The 13,637-nt window shown below is 33.5% G+C and overlaps 1 protein-coding gene across 1 annotated transcript; it reads right to left on the reverse strand.

Annotated features, from left to right (window-relative positions):
- Positions 1-11,958: 11,958 nt before the first annotated feature.
- LOC107937403 (gibberellin-regulated protein 4) lies at positions 11,959-12,963 on the reverse strand. The gene is made up of 4 exons (XM_016870271.2): positions 12,748-12,963; positions 12,599-12,640; positions 12,487-12,520; positions 11,959-12,320 (listed from the first exon to the last, which is right to left on the reverse strand). Exons 1-4 carry the CDS (start codon positions 12,808-12,810, stop codon positions 12,139-12,141), a joined length of 321 nt encoding a protein of 106 aa, XP_016725760.1. The 5' UTR covers positions 12,811-12,963; the 3' UTR covers positions 11,959-12,138.
- Between the last annotated feature and the right edge of the window lie 674 nt (positions 12,964-13,637).

Genomic DNA, 13,637 nt, shown 5'->3' on the forward strand with positions numbered 1-13,637 from the left:
TAACCCTTCCTCGTGCGTAACCGACTCCCAAACCTATTTTCTCATTATTCGCAGACCTAAAATCATTTTCAAGGTGATCCAATCACACCTCAATAAAAGATCGGTGGCGACTCCCATTTTCATTTTCAAAGTCGATCCTCGTTTTTCAAAATAAAAAAATTGTTTCGACAACTTGGCGACTCCACTGAGGACACTTAGAGAGTCAAGTCGTAAAATTGATTGTTTTCTGTCTTATTGTCGAAAATTGAAAATTTGATTTGGAAAATTACGGTCTTCTCTTTGCATTTGTTTGTATGATTACTGTAAATTGAGTTTTGTATCTTGGCATCATATTGCATAAAGGCTATTTAGTCTTACCCTCTTAAGTGTGAGTGAGAAGCTACTCCTTCGTGAGGTTTTCACCTCTGTGCAGGATAGTGGATCACTTTCGGGATACATCCGTACCTATGTCTTCGTGAGATTTTCATCTTCGAGCAGCCATAGGGAAATGTATTCCCTGGAACCGAACCCAGTCTGTATGAGCCTATAATGGGTGAAGATTGAGGAATCTACTGGTTCGGGTACCTTGACTTTAGAGCCAGACCGCATGTAGAAGACCTTAGGAACCCATCCTAGGTAGACCCACTCCAAACCCCTAGTGGTTACCCGACTAGGTACCTTTTTCCTTACTTGCTTTTGTTTTGTACTAACCCCTCTTGTTGTGTTTTGATTATGGTTGCATTGCATTTGCATCTTAGGAAAGAGATATTGATTCAAGTCCGATTACTAAATTGGAAAGCTTGTCATGGAATACGGATTCCTTGATAAAGTGGAAAATAGTACGACTGCCTGAATATATTCTGAGAAACACAATAAGGGCGATAGAAGAATTCGTGACTTTACTTCGTGACCTAAGGATTCAAGGTAATTGTCTAAGAGCCTTCGACGTTCCAATTCCCTAAAGAAGCTGGTGAGTATTACGAGGATAGGCAGACAATGGATCACGACTAGAATCAAGCAAAAAGAGCTAGTAGAGACATTCATAAGAAGCTAGCGAGATTTAACGTATGGGTAAAGGAAGGGATCGATGTTATCTCTATGAATATGAGGGCGAGACCGTATATATATCCGCTTTATGTAAAGAAATTTACTTTCTAGTAAAGTTTTCTAAATGTAATTGAATCAGAATCAATGTCTCTCTATGCATTCATTTCATGCATTTGCATTACATGACATCATATGCATTAAAATACATTAAAAGAGTCTAATTGAGTAAATTTATTTCAGTTAGTTTGGAACACCAACACCCTTACGGTATCTAAGCAAAGATTAGAGAAATGGAACAAAGGTTGGAAAAATTAGAGCGAATGCAAATATAGATGCAGGAGAAATTGACCAAATTTCAACAGGAAATGAGAGATTAGATGCTAGAATTATAGAGAACTATGATGAGCCAGTTCGACTGATTGCTAACTGGAGAGTTAGAAGAAGTGAAAGACTTGGTGATCCACTTTGGGATTGATATGAAGGATCTTGCCTACTCCCCAGATTGTACTCCGATAAGTGTCCAGGTCCAGCCAGATGGGCGTCCACAATGGGCACTCTTTACTATCAGATCCCAACATTATCAAGCTGGTACATCAACACCAGTGAATTGCTTGACAGGCCTAGGATCCAATTTGAGGAACAATTTTTCTGTTGCTCTTGATAACCCAGCAGAAATAAAACAGTCGAGGGCAGAGTACTTAGATACTACAAAGGCCCCAAGGAAGAAGGGGAATAAATGGGGTAATGCAGGCAGGTATAACAAGGGCCACTCAAAACCAGTCACTGCGGGTAGGCCAAAGTCAGAAATCATTAGGCATCAAAGCCTTTTAAAGCGAGAATCTTACACGAAGACAAGTATAGGAAGACCTCGGTTTACACTTATACCGATGTCTTATAAGGAGCTGTATCAAAGCCTGTTCGACGCACATGTTGTTGCTCCTTATTACTTAAAACCCATGCAACCTCCGTATCCCAAATGGTATGACGTGAACGCACAATGCGACTACCATGCGAGAATTACGAGGCACTCAATAGAGAATTGCACTGCCTTCAAAAAGATAGTTGAAAGACTCATTAAAATAGGCATTTTCAAATTCGATGTGGCCTCTAGTGTAGAAAATCCACTACCTAGTCATATTGATAATGAGGCAAATGTGATGCCCGAAGAAGTGTTGGAAAGCGTTCACATCAATGCAATATATGAGGACACAAAAGAAAAAGGACCTTGTTAGATGTCCGCCCTTATAAATTTGGAAGTGTTCTAAACAATTGGATTGGGGAAGAAATCCCTGTAGTCTTTAGAGCTTATTTAGAGTAATGTTCAGAACATTTTTGTTGTTTTTAGCCTAAAAATGATAGAAATTCCTTTATGAAATAGGCTCATGTCTGAACGTTATTATTCTAATAAAATACATCTTTACGATCATTTTTGAGTCAATGTTCTTTCATTTTTTTTGAATAATTATCTTTGATTACTTCATTCTTTTGGATTTTCTTCCATATTATTCATTCATTCATAATCAGATTGTACAAATAATTATTCATAAATTTATACATTCTTTTGTATATTATTTGGTACTTATTATGGGTCCCCAAATATCAATTACATGAATGACGCTGCTACAGACTAAGATTTTCCTTTTGATCGAGGCATGTGTTTATAGGGATCTCATGACTTGGAAGATGACATGGATTGTAGCCTATCTCCGGGCTTGTTGAGGATGGTAAACAAGAGGATAAGACAGATCCTACCTCACAAGGATCCATGGGAAATTGTGAGCTTGGTGAATATGGGAATTGACATGTCTGCAAAGACGAAATGAGACCTCATTGAGTTATTCCGAGAATTCAAATACCCTTCATATGGTCATACTAGGATATGCCCTAGTTAAGCACTGACATTGTGGTATACAATCTTCCTGTAAAAGAAGATTGTAAGCCAGTACAGCAGAAGCTCAGGAGAATGAGGCATGATATCGTGCTAAGAAAAAGTAAAAAAGTACTTTGATGTTGGGTTCTCACAAGCGATCAAACATTTAGAATGAGTAGCCAACATTGTACTAGTCCCTAAAAAAAGATGGAAAATACGAATGTATATGGTTACAGGGATCTGAACAAAGCCAGTCCCAAAACTCATTGCTTTTCACACTTTAGTGGATAACATGGTAGGCTACTCACTATTTTCCTTCACAGACGGCTTCTCTGGATACAATCAAATAAAGATACACCCTGAAGACATGGGAGGGACCACATTCATCACCTTATGGGGAACATTTTGCTATAAAGTGTTGCCATTCGGGTCAAAGAATGCAGGGAGTGCCTTTCTCTTTCTTTTGTCATAGCTTTGCCCATTGAAGTCGATCGCTCTGCATTTTTGTTGGATTTCATCCTAATTGAAAAGAAAGATCCAAAGTTTTTCGTCATGGTTAAATTTTACCCCAAAAAGCTTTATGAAAGAAATCTGATACCAAAGAAGATTTTTCGCATACAAGATGAAAGTGGAAGATCTTATGTAGGAGACTTTATTGAGAAAAACATTGGTTCTGATCAAAAGGGGATAACAAGGACTTGCCTCATCCTATGAGTTCAGATTCAATCAAAAAAATTCACAAACAAAATAAAAAAATCGAAATAAAAAAATCAATCAAAAAAACAAAATGAAAAAATGAAAAACGAAAGAAAAAAAATAAAAAAATAAAAAAAATCATAATCAAAATGAAAATGACGAAAAGAAAAAAGAAAAGGAAAAGCCAAGGCGAAAACCCACAAAGGGCGCTTTGCGACCAAAGGTGGATTTGAGTTGAAAACCCGAAAAGGGCAACTCAAATTTTGAGTGAAATGGAGTATGGACATCATCATCATCGAAGGCTTCTAATGGGCATTGCTTTATTATTGAGATTATTAATTACTTCATCTAATGAATAGAGGCTATTTCATGTGCCAATGTCATCATATGCCGGTATAGAATTACAGAGAATATGATATCAGGAATGATAGCACGATAGCTAAGGTCTGTGATCAATTCAAAATCAGACATCATAGTTCATCACTGTATTGAATTGCGAAAAATGACTAAGACTTACAAAGGCTGGCATGAGAAATTACCATTTGCCCTTCTTGTTGATCAAACATCTATCAAGACTTCCACCAGAGCAACATTATTTTTGGTTTGTGGGATAGAGGTAGTTTTACCCATTGAAGCAGAAATCTCTTCTCTCCAGGTATAGGTTGAGCTAAGAGTTGGATGCAGCAGAATGGACCCAATTGCGATATGCTCAGTTGAACTTGATAGAGGAAAAAGTTAAAAGCTATTCAGTAGAGTCAAATGTACTAAAGGCGAATGATGCTAGAAGGTTCGTCTCAGAGAATTCTATGAAGGGAACCTAGTGTTGAGAAAGATCTTTCTTACACAAAAGTATACCAAAGGCCTTTTCCAGAGGATCTCTGATCTTGAGTAGGATGGATGATAAAAATTGCCAGATCCTATAAACTCAGATTTAGTCAAGAATTACTTCGCCTGAAAAAGGAGAAGGGACCATAGGGGAAAACCCGCAAAGGGCGCTTTGATTCCTAAAAAAAAGAGAGAGAGAGAGACCAAGGTGAAAACCCTCAAAGGGTGCTTTGAGTCCAAAAAATAAAAATAAATCAAAAACAAAAAAAGAAAAGAAATGGAGAGGCCAAGGTAAAAACCCACAAAGGGCGCCTTGAGACCAAAGGGGATTTGAGTTGAAAACCCGAAAAGGGCGGCTCAAATATTGATCAAAATGGGGCATGAGGTGATCAGAGCAACTTGAATCTTGATCAGATTGGGGCATGTGGTGATCTTGTTATACCTGAATCAACAGGAAAAGGTAGGCGACATCTTAGGGCATCGACAAAGCACTGTATATCTCCTAAACACATGTTAAACTCAGAATGGTCTTCAGAAAGTTTGTACAGAAAAGTTCAAGCTGCAATGTTTGGGGCACCCAATTTTTATACTATTTATATTGAATTTGTTGTTCTTGGAATACTTCATTCTTTTCCAAGATACACATTCCCAATCAATTTCTTTGTTATCCTTCTTTACTATTTTTGGTAATTTATTCCTTTCGAACTATGCTCAGAACCAAATTTATTCTTATCCATTGTTATAACCCTTTTTGCAAGCATGTTGCATTGGAATAATGATTAATGGACTAATAAAACTTTCACAAAGGAATTTTTGCATATTACTTTAGAAACTTCTAAATAATACGGGAACCTAAAACAGGACTATTGTTTAGAATGCACCATGTTTAGAGGTTGGAAATCTGAAAATGAAGGGTCTAAATTAGGACTTTCTCTTTGGATTTTGTTGTCAAAAACATTGATTGAACAAAATGACAAGATGTTGTGTTGATGACAAAGCTTAAATAAATAAGCAAGCAATGATTACCAGGCAATATAAAGAGGTTTCCTCGGAGAAGAAAGCCTTCATTTGAGCATGATACTTTGGTGCGACACCCTGGGAATGGTGTAAGGGACCAGAAAGATTTAATTCCGGTATCCTTGAATTGTGATAGGAAAGGATTGAGGAAAAGCCACATATTTCTACCCTTGGCTTACAGTGGGAGAATGATGGTATAAATTCTGCGCCCCAATGGATTGAACTTTGAGGTTTACAGTGGGGGCAACCTGACTAAATGTTTCTTCAAAAAACGCTAGCCGAGAAGGAAGGTGTTATAGCATTTCAGTGACAAAGCCTTAATAAACTTCGAGCAATGATAACCTAAGGGATAAAGAAGGATCATTCTCGGAAAAATTTCTGCATTCATACAAACACCATTCACACATGTCTAGTTAGGAGCATTTGATTCATTTTGATCATGCCATCCTAATCATTAGGCATAATTAGGTTCATTATACATGTCATGTTCCCTAGAGAATAGATCAGTGAAGATAGAAGATCTTGCCTTCCTGCACTGACAGCGAAACAGATCGAGGACACCAGCCTTACCTCCCTCGGTTGCAGTGGAGCAGGTTAAAGATAGCAGATCTGGCCTTCCTACATAGGCAGCGAAACAGATCGAAGATACCAATTCTATCTCCCTGGGCAGCAGTGGAATAGGTTGAATATTGTAAGTCCTATCTCCCTGGACAACAGTGGAATAGGTTGAAGATTGTAAGTCCTATCTCTCTGGACAGTAGGGGAATAGGTTGAAGATTATAAGCCCTATCTCCCTGGACAGCAGTGGAATAGGATGAAGATTGTAAGCCCTATCTCCCTGGACAGTAGCGGACTAGGTTAAAGATTGTAAGTCATATCTCCCTGGACAGCAGTGGAATAGGTAGAAGATTGTAGATCATGTCTCCCTAAACGGTAGTGGAACAGATCGAAGATGACAAATTTTACTTCCCTGGCAATGCAGTGGAACAGATTGAAGCTACAACGGTGAATTTTGCTTCCCTGACATTGCAGTTAAAAATATTAAAGCTACAACAGTGAATCTTATCTCTTAGGCAGTGTAGTGGAATAGATTAAAGCCACAACGGTGAATCTTGCTTCCCCGACATTGTAGTTAAAAGATTAAAGCTACAACAGCGAATCTTATCTCTCAGGCGGTGTAGTGGAACAGATTAAAGCCACAACGGCGAATCTTGCTTCCCCAACATTGCAGTTAAAAGATTAAAGCTACAACAGCAAATCTTATCTCTCAGGCGGTGTAGTGGAACAGATTAAAGCCACAACGGCGAATCTTGCTTCCCCGACATTGCAGTTAAAAAGATTAAAGCTACAACAGTGAATCTTATCTCCCAGGCGGTGTAGTGGAACAGATTAAAGCCATAACGGCGAATCTTGTTTTCCCAACATTGCAGTTAAAAAGATTAAAGCTACAACAGTAAATCTTATCTCTCACGCGGTGCAATGGAACAGATTGAAGCCACAACGGCGAAGCTTACTTCCCCGACATCACAGTGAAGCAGATTAAAGTTACGAGTTACAAATCCTATCTCCCCGACGTTGCGGTGGAATGGATCGAGGCACTAATTCCTATACCTCTGAAGATGAAGTAGGATGGAATGAGGCTACTTGAAGAAGAAGAGCACCAAAGTCCAGCACGACTGGGCAAATTGGCCATTTTTAGTCTTTGATCCGTTCCCGTTACACGACAATGAGCAAAGAGGGGCAGCTGTAATAGCCGAATTTGCCCGGGGCCCATTCAGAATAAGCAGAAAAAAACCAAAAAAATAATTAAATGTCCACAGTCTAAATACATGGGCCCAATGTGGCCCAGACCGTTTTAACCTAAACTACCCAAATTTAACCTAACCCCAGACCCAATCACACGCATAACCCACTATCTAAAAAACCCAATCAGCCCAAAGCTAAGAAAACCGCAACAGTAGGCTCTACGCGCTGTGCCGCATCGTGCCACGTCACCGTACGGCCTCCGAACACCTGCAACACACAAAGCAACAAAAGACGGACAAAAAGAAGAAGCAGAAATCGACAGCAAAAAGGGAAAAATAAGAAAAAAAAGAGCAAAATACATTTTCTTTTGTAATTTTTATTTTTTTTGGCTATATAAAGCCATTTTTCAGCATTTGTAAGGGTTACACACGAAAAAAACACAGACACAAAGATTTTGAAATTAAACAGAAAAAAATATTCAGAATCAAAGAGGTGATTCGCATGTATTTTCTTTTTTTCTCTGTTTTTTATATTTATTTTTTTCTCTCTTTTCTGTTCTTGTTTTTTATTTACCATATGAAAAATAATAGAAAGATGTTGAGAAACTAGAAAAACATACCTTGCGGTCCAATTCTCGTTCTCTCTGTCGCAGTCGGGGCAGGAGCGAGGATTCGGAGGTCTCGCTTTGTGCGATTTTTCAGGAAGCGGCGTAGAGAGTTTTGTTCATTTTTTTGTTTTGGTTTTCTTTTCGATTAGGGGAAAATATCAAATGGCTTAGGGTTTTGTGTTTTAGATGGTGAAGGGAACGTCGTCGTTTGAGGCTAGGGCCATGGCTTCGAAGCGGCATCGTTTGTAGGCATAGATCCGCGCGGTGACCCAATCTGAGGGAGGGATCCGCACGTTTTGCCTTTATGGATTATTTATGCTGCAATTCCTTCTAGATTTTATATGACTTTGATTCAATTTTATTTATTTATTTTAATTTATACCTTACTATTGATTCGTATTTCAATTGAGTACAGTTTAGAACGGCGCCGTTTTGAGTATTTCAATATGTAAGCCAAGAGGATTTCTGTGTTAAATTGCTACAATGGTCCCTATGATTTTCAGTGGCTTTCAATATGGACGATTGCTCATTTATTTTAAATTAACCTTTAGAATTTTGTTTGAATTCAAATAGATCCACTTTCGTTTAATTAATTAGTTTATTATCATTTGTCGTTATTATATTTAATAGTTTTATATATATACGGGTATCAGTTAACCTAATCTTTCTATAATTTTTTATTATATCATATTATTTTATATACTCATTTCTTAATTTTCTAAATATTCTTATATACGTTTAGGATATTACCTTAATATAATTCATACATACCTTTTATTTTTTGTTCACGTATATATATATATAGTTAACTTCAAGTTTTTTAATAATACTTCATATTTTTATATAGGTATATGTAGTGTTTTTTAGTATATATATGTATATATATAATAATATGTTATTAATTTCAAATGATATTTTTTTATGCATAGAAACCTTATTCCTTTTAAATTTGTTATTTTATTTCATTTATTTAACTTTTGTACATTATTATTATGTATGTATGATTATTTATACTAGATTTTATTTTTTTTATAAATCAAAATGTAAGTACTAATTTTATGTTATTCACTTTTATTTTATTTCCCTTTTTTTTAAAATCTTTCATTAGAATTTATTCAAACCTTTTATTTGTTTTTTGGTTCAATTACCAAAATTGTATCAAATATTCATCTTATTCATTGTTACTATATTTTTTCTTTTTCTTTTTCTCATTGTTTCGAAGTTTTTTATTTATTGATTATTAATTTTTAGGTTGCTTAATTATTAATATGGATGTTTGTATAACATGATTAAAGAATGTTTGTATTAGCCTATTACTTGCTTGATTGCTTCTAGTTTAAATTTTGATAGTTATTTATCTTTTACATTACATGTATTGTTATTCAATTATGTTCTATTTGTAAGAATTGTATTTAATTAAAGCATTACAATTGTTTTATTTCAAAGTTCCTAAAAAACCGTGGTGTTCATAAGCTCCTGAGTGAATTGTGCCCTAATTACTGGGCTTCAATTTTTCTCGATGAATTTAGATCGTCAAATGTTCATTTTGTTAAAACCATACGATTGTTAAAATAAAATTCTTAAGATTACAAAATGTTGGATCCTAACTTACTGGATACAACATTTTGTTGTCCCGATTTTAAAACAAAGGCAATATTTGAGGTTTAGGAATTTCGAGAAATTGAACCCTAACTTACTGGATTTTGGTTTCTCGATTGACTTAAACAATCAAGTAACCTTCATTAAACACATGATTTTCTTAAGAAAGGGACAAATTTAATTTCGAAGATTGAATTGTTGCACCCTAACTCACTGAGTATGGCAATTTATTTCTGCGAAATAAGTGCGTCTTATCATTCAATTTAGTTTATTCAAGTTTTCTCACCAGAGAATCGTATTTTAAAATCTTTTCAAAGTTTTGACATCTAAGACATTAAACAATCAATTCGGTACCAATTTTGGGCGTCACGAGGGTGCTAACCCTTCCTCGTGCATAACCAACCCCCGAACTTGTTTTCTCAAAATTCGCAGACCTAAAATCTTTTTCAAGGTGATCCGATCACACCTCAATAAAATATCGGTGGCGACTCCCATTTTCATTTTCAAAGTCGATCCCCGTTTTTGTTGTAGCATAGGATAGCATGATTTAACCCCTTTTGTTGTAGCCAGAGATAATTTAATGGCTTTCTATGTAGCCATATTTGAATTTTCTGTTTAACATCTGTTGCGAAGCACAAGTAACACCTCAATTTAAATTTATAGTTAAACCCACTTTTATTTGAATTGGATCGATGAGATTAAAATCGAGGTATCGGTCTAAAGAAAAGTTTTTGGATTGATTGAGTCAAAAATTGATACAGATCGATTTACTCAGTCTAAAAAAATAAGTTGAACTGAATTTTAATATTTTTTTTATTTTCATTAATTTTTTAATAATTTATTTAATCGAACCATCCGGACTGATCAGATTGATTGAACTAACGAACCAATGGCTTGACAAATTCAACTATCGATTCTGAAAAGCTTGATTAGGAAATTATGTTTAAAATATTTTTTAAATAAAATTGATTGTTTTATTGAAGAGCCCAGCTCAGTTTGAATTTAAAATTTTTATATTTGTAATTATTTTTAAAACTTTTAATGAAGAATATATTGTTGGTTTATAAATATTTTTAAGAAGGTTACAAATATAAGTACAATTATAAATAATATATATTTAAATAACTATAATTAAAATCAAATAAATATAAAGTACAATTAAACTAAAAATGAAATATATTTCAACCTATAAATGAATTAAATAAGTATAAAACACAATTAAGTTAAAAAAATATGTATCATCCCCTAATTTAAAATAAATTTAAATATAAAATATACATATATCTTACATCAAATTTCTTAAAGCTTAATTTTGTCACTTAAGTGAATATGTCTACAAATATTAAATAGTTTTACTCAATATTATGAAATTAACTAAGATAAACATTACTAAAAAAATTAAGGTATTGTTTAATAAATTGAAATTTAAGTTATTAAAAAATTTAAGTACTGAATTTGAATTATAAAATTTGTTTGGTATGTTATTTAAAATTAAGTACTAAACATAATTAAACTATTTGATAAATTTAAAATTTAAATTATGAAAATTTTTATTTTACAATTCTATCCTTACATTTTAAAATTTTAATATTATTTTAAACAAAGTTCAAATCTTAAATAATATTTTATACATATTAAAAATTTGGAATAAAGTATATTCTTAATAAATATAAATATTATCAATCTTAAATCGAGAACAATGTGAAATTCGAGTTCAATATCTTAAACAAAGTAATTAATTTAAATAATCATATAATTGATAAGATAGTATTCGAAACAGTTAAAAGATAAGATAATCTTCAAAATAAATAAATAAAATAAATAAATTTAATTTAACATATTCTTCATTAAGTGATAAGTAACTCCTACTTATTATTTTCAACACTTTTTTATTGAAAAATTTAACAAATAATTTTTTTTATTAATTATCAAACGTATTTAAAAAATTAAAATTATTGAAAAGTCTAAAATAAAAATATTTTAAACCCATATCTTCATGGTAACGGCCCAACATTAAGCCCAAAACTGTAGAATTTGAGCCCAAATTTAATCAAAGGATGGATAAGTACCACTTGCAGTTCTTGGATTTTCTAAAAACTAATTCGTTTGAAGTTATAATTAATAATGTGTTTTTTTTTTGGGTATATTACAATTATGAAAAAGACAAAAATAGTGTATTTGACAATTTAGGGTATATCCTTCATTATTACAGCAAGTCGGCTCTCCAAGAGACAAACATGTTCCATATCCAAAGCCTATGAGATCTCTCCCCTCTAATTTAGGGCAAAAGGACAGATCCAGAGACACAAATTGATTCAGCTTTGGAGTTCTGCAACCCACCAAATTTGAATCCATTCTTTTTAAAATGTTTGTACAAGATATAATATGAATATTTTATTGATATCAACTACCCATCGATATAATGACAATTTATTTATATGTTAACACGGATTTAAACTTGGACAATCCTTTCCTCTTAATTCTGGATAAAAAAAATTACTGATTTAATTTTTCACTAAAATTCACAAGTAACCCAATGTCCCAATCGTCAAAAACAAAAAGGAAAAGCTTAGACAATCAAGTAAATAACACCTTCATTAATAAAATTTTGTTTAGCCACTCTCACTTAGAGGGTATGGTCCCTCAATGGAGTGACAAATTGATACAAAACCCATCACATTTCCTAAAAAAAAAAAACAGACGGTAATAATAACAATGTAAGCATTAGGCATAAATTATGAAATAAGAATTTTTAAGGGCACTTGGGTCCTCCTTCTTTGGTCTTCCAATTGTTGTAGCAAGGGCAAACAGCTTTGTTCCCATAATAACCAGGGGGCACACAGAGGCATTTGTTGCAACATTTCTGACAGAAGAACATGCATGGTTTATGGTATTGGGTTTTGCTGCATCTCCTCGAGCACTGTGATGGACATTCTGCTCATCCATTCAAGAAAGAGTAATATTTATGAAACTTTTTACTACTGGGTTTTCTTTCTTTCTTTTTTTTCTTTTTTACCATGTTACTGTTTTCCAATGTTTCAGATGAGATCTTTAAGAGAAAAGCAAAAGAAAAATGTGAGATGAGTTGAAGTTTGCTTACGGTAACTCTTGAGGCTTCCAGGGCCGTAATGTTTCTGCAGATCAAAAGAATGTGAGAATTAACTTCTTCTCAAAAGGTTCAAGAAAATATTAAAAAAGGGATGTAGCATTACTTGATCATAATGATGACCTCCATGTCCGTGCGATGCCAAGACCTATAAATGAAGAGAAATCAAAGGAAAACTTTTTCAATTTCTGGAAATTGCAATGGAATTTTGGTTTTAATAGTTGAATGTAATGGGAAAAAGGATTGGATACACACCATAACTTGAAGCATGGAGATGGCAATGAGAGCCAAGAAGAAAGCAGCCACAAGTTTTGCCATTGGCTTAATTGCTACAAAGCGAGTAAGGAATGTGATGTAATGAAGGAAGAGGGTATGAGGTGAAGATAGGTAGGTTTTGAGTGTGGAGCATTTATAGAGAATTTCATGTCAACAAGGTTGGGACTTTTTGGGAAGGGTACTTTTTTTTCACTTAGCTCATACATATTAGGAACAAATATATAAGACATCAAGGTAAAAAAAAAACTACTAAGTGTATCTACTATAAGAGATCAAGGTAAAAAAAATAGTTATTTTTATTTTATTTTTTTAGATTATATTATCATTTTATCGAAAATTCAATTATACTCTATTTAATTTTAAGTAACATATTAAATGAAGTTTATAACTTAAATTTAATACTTAATTTTTTTTTCAAGATAAAATTTGAGTTTGAGTCTTCATATAGCAACTTTCAACTTAATTAACAATTTTACCTTTATAAATATCTTTTGTGTTAGTTTTTTTCCAAACCAATGTCTTGGCAAAAATTAAAAAAAAGTTACTAATTTCAGAATTAGTTTCACCCAATACATTACTTTTACTTGATTCAGCGAAAAATAGGTCCTTATTTAATATTTCTCAATCATTTCATTGACATCACTAGACATGGATTAACATTTTCTTTTACATTATTTTCCATGATTTAAGTGACAACTATTCCTTGAAGGTTAGAAGGTAATGAATCTCAAACTAATTAGTGGTTTCTACCAATATTAATTTATCCCTTTTGATAAATTTATTCTTAATTCCCAAATCTAAAATATCCCTTTTGATCCTGCTTAATATAATCAAAACTTACATTATAATTAGGGAGAGAAATGTAATAC

Source organism: Gossypium hirsutum, chromosome D04 (genome assembly GCF_007990345.1).
Source record: "Gossypium hirsutum isolate 1008001.06 chromosome D04, Gossypium_hirsutum_v2.1, whole genome shotgun sequence".
Classification (NCBI taxonomy): domain Eukaryota; kingdom Viridiplantae; phylum Streptophyta; class Magnoliopsida; order Malvales; family Malvaceae; genus Gossypium; species Gossypium hirsutum.

Excerpts from the sequence above, each read along its gene's own strand:
- LOC107937403 (XM_016870271.2), bottom strand. The coding sequence starts at position 12,810 with ATGGCAAAACTTGTGGCTGCTTTCTTCTTGGCTCTCATTGCCATCTCC. Across the intron at positions 12,641-12,747 it reads TCTCCATGCTTCAAGTTATG|GTCTTGGCATCGCACGGACA; the intron begins GTGTGTATCCAA and ends CTTCATTTATAG. Across the intron at positions 12,321-12,486 it reads TGGAAGCCTCAAGAGTTACC|AATGTCCATCACAGTGCTCG; the intron begins GTAAGCAAACTT and ends ATGGATGAGCAG.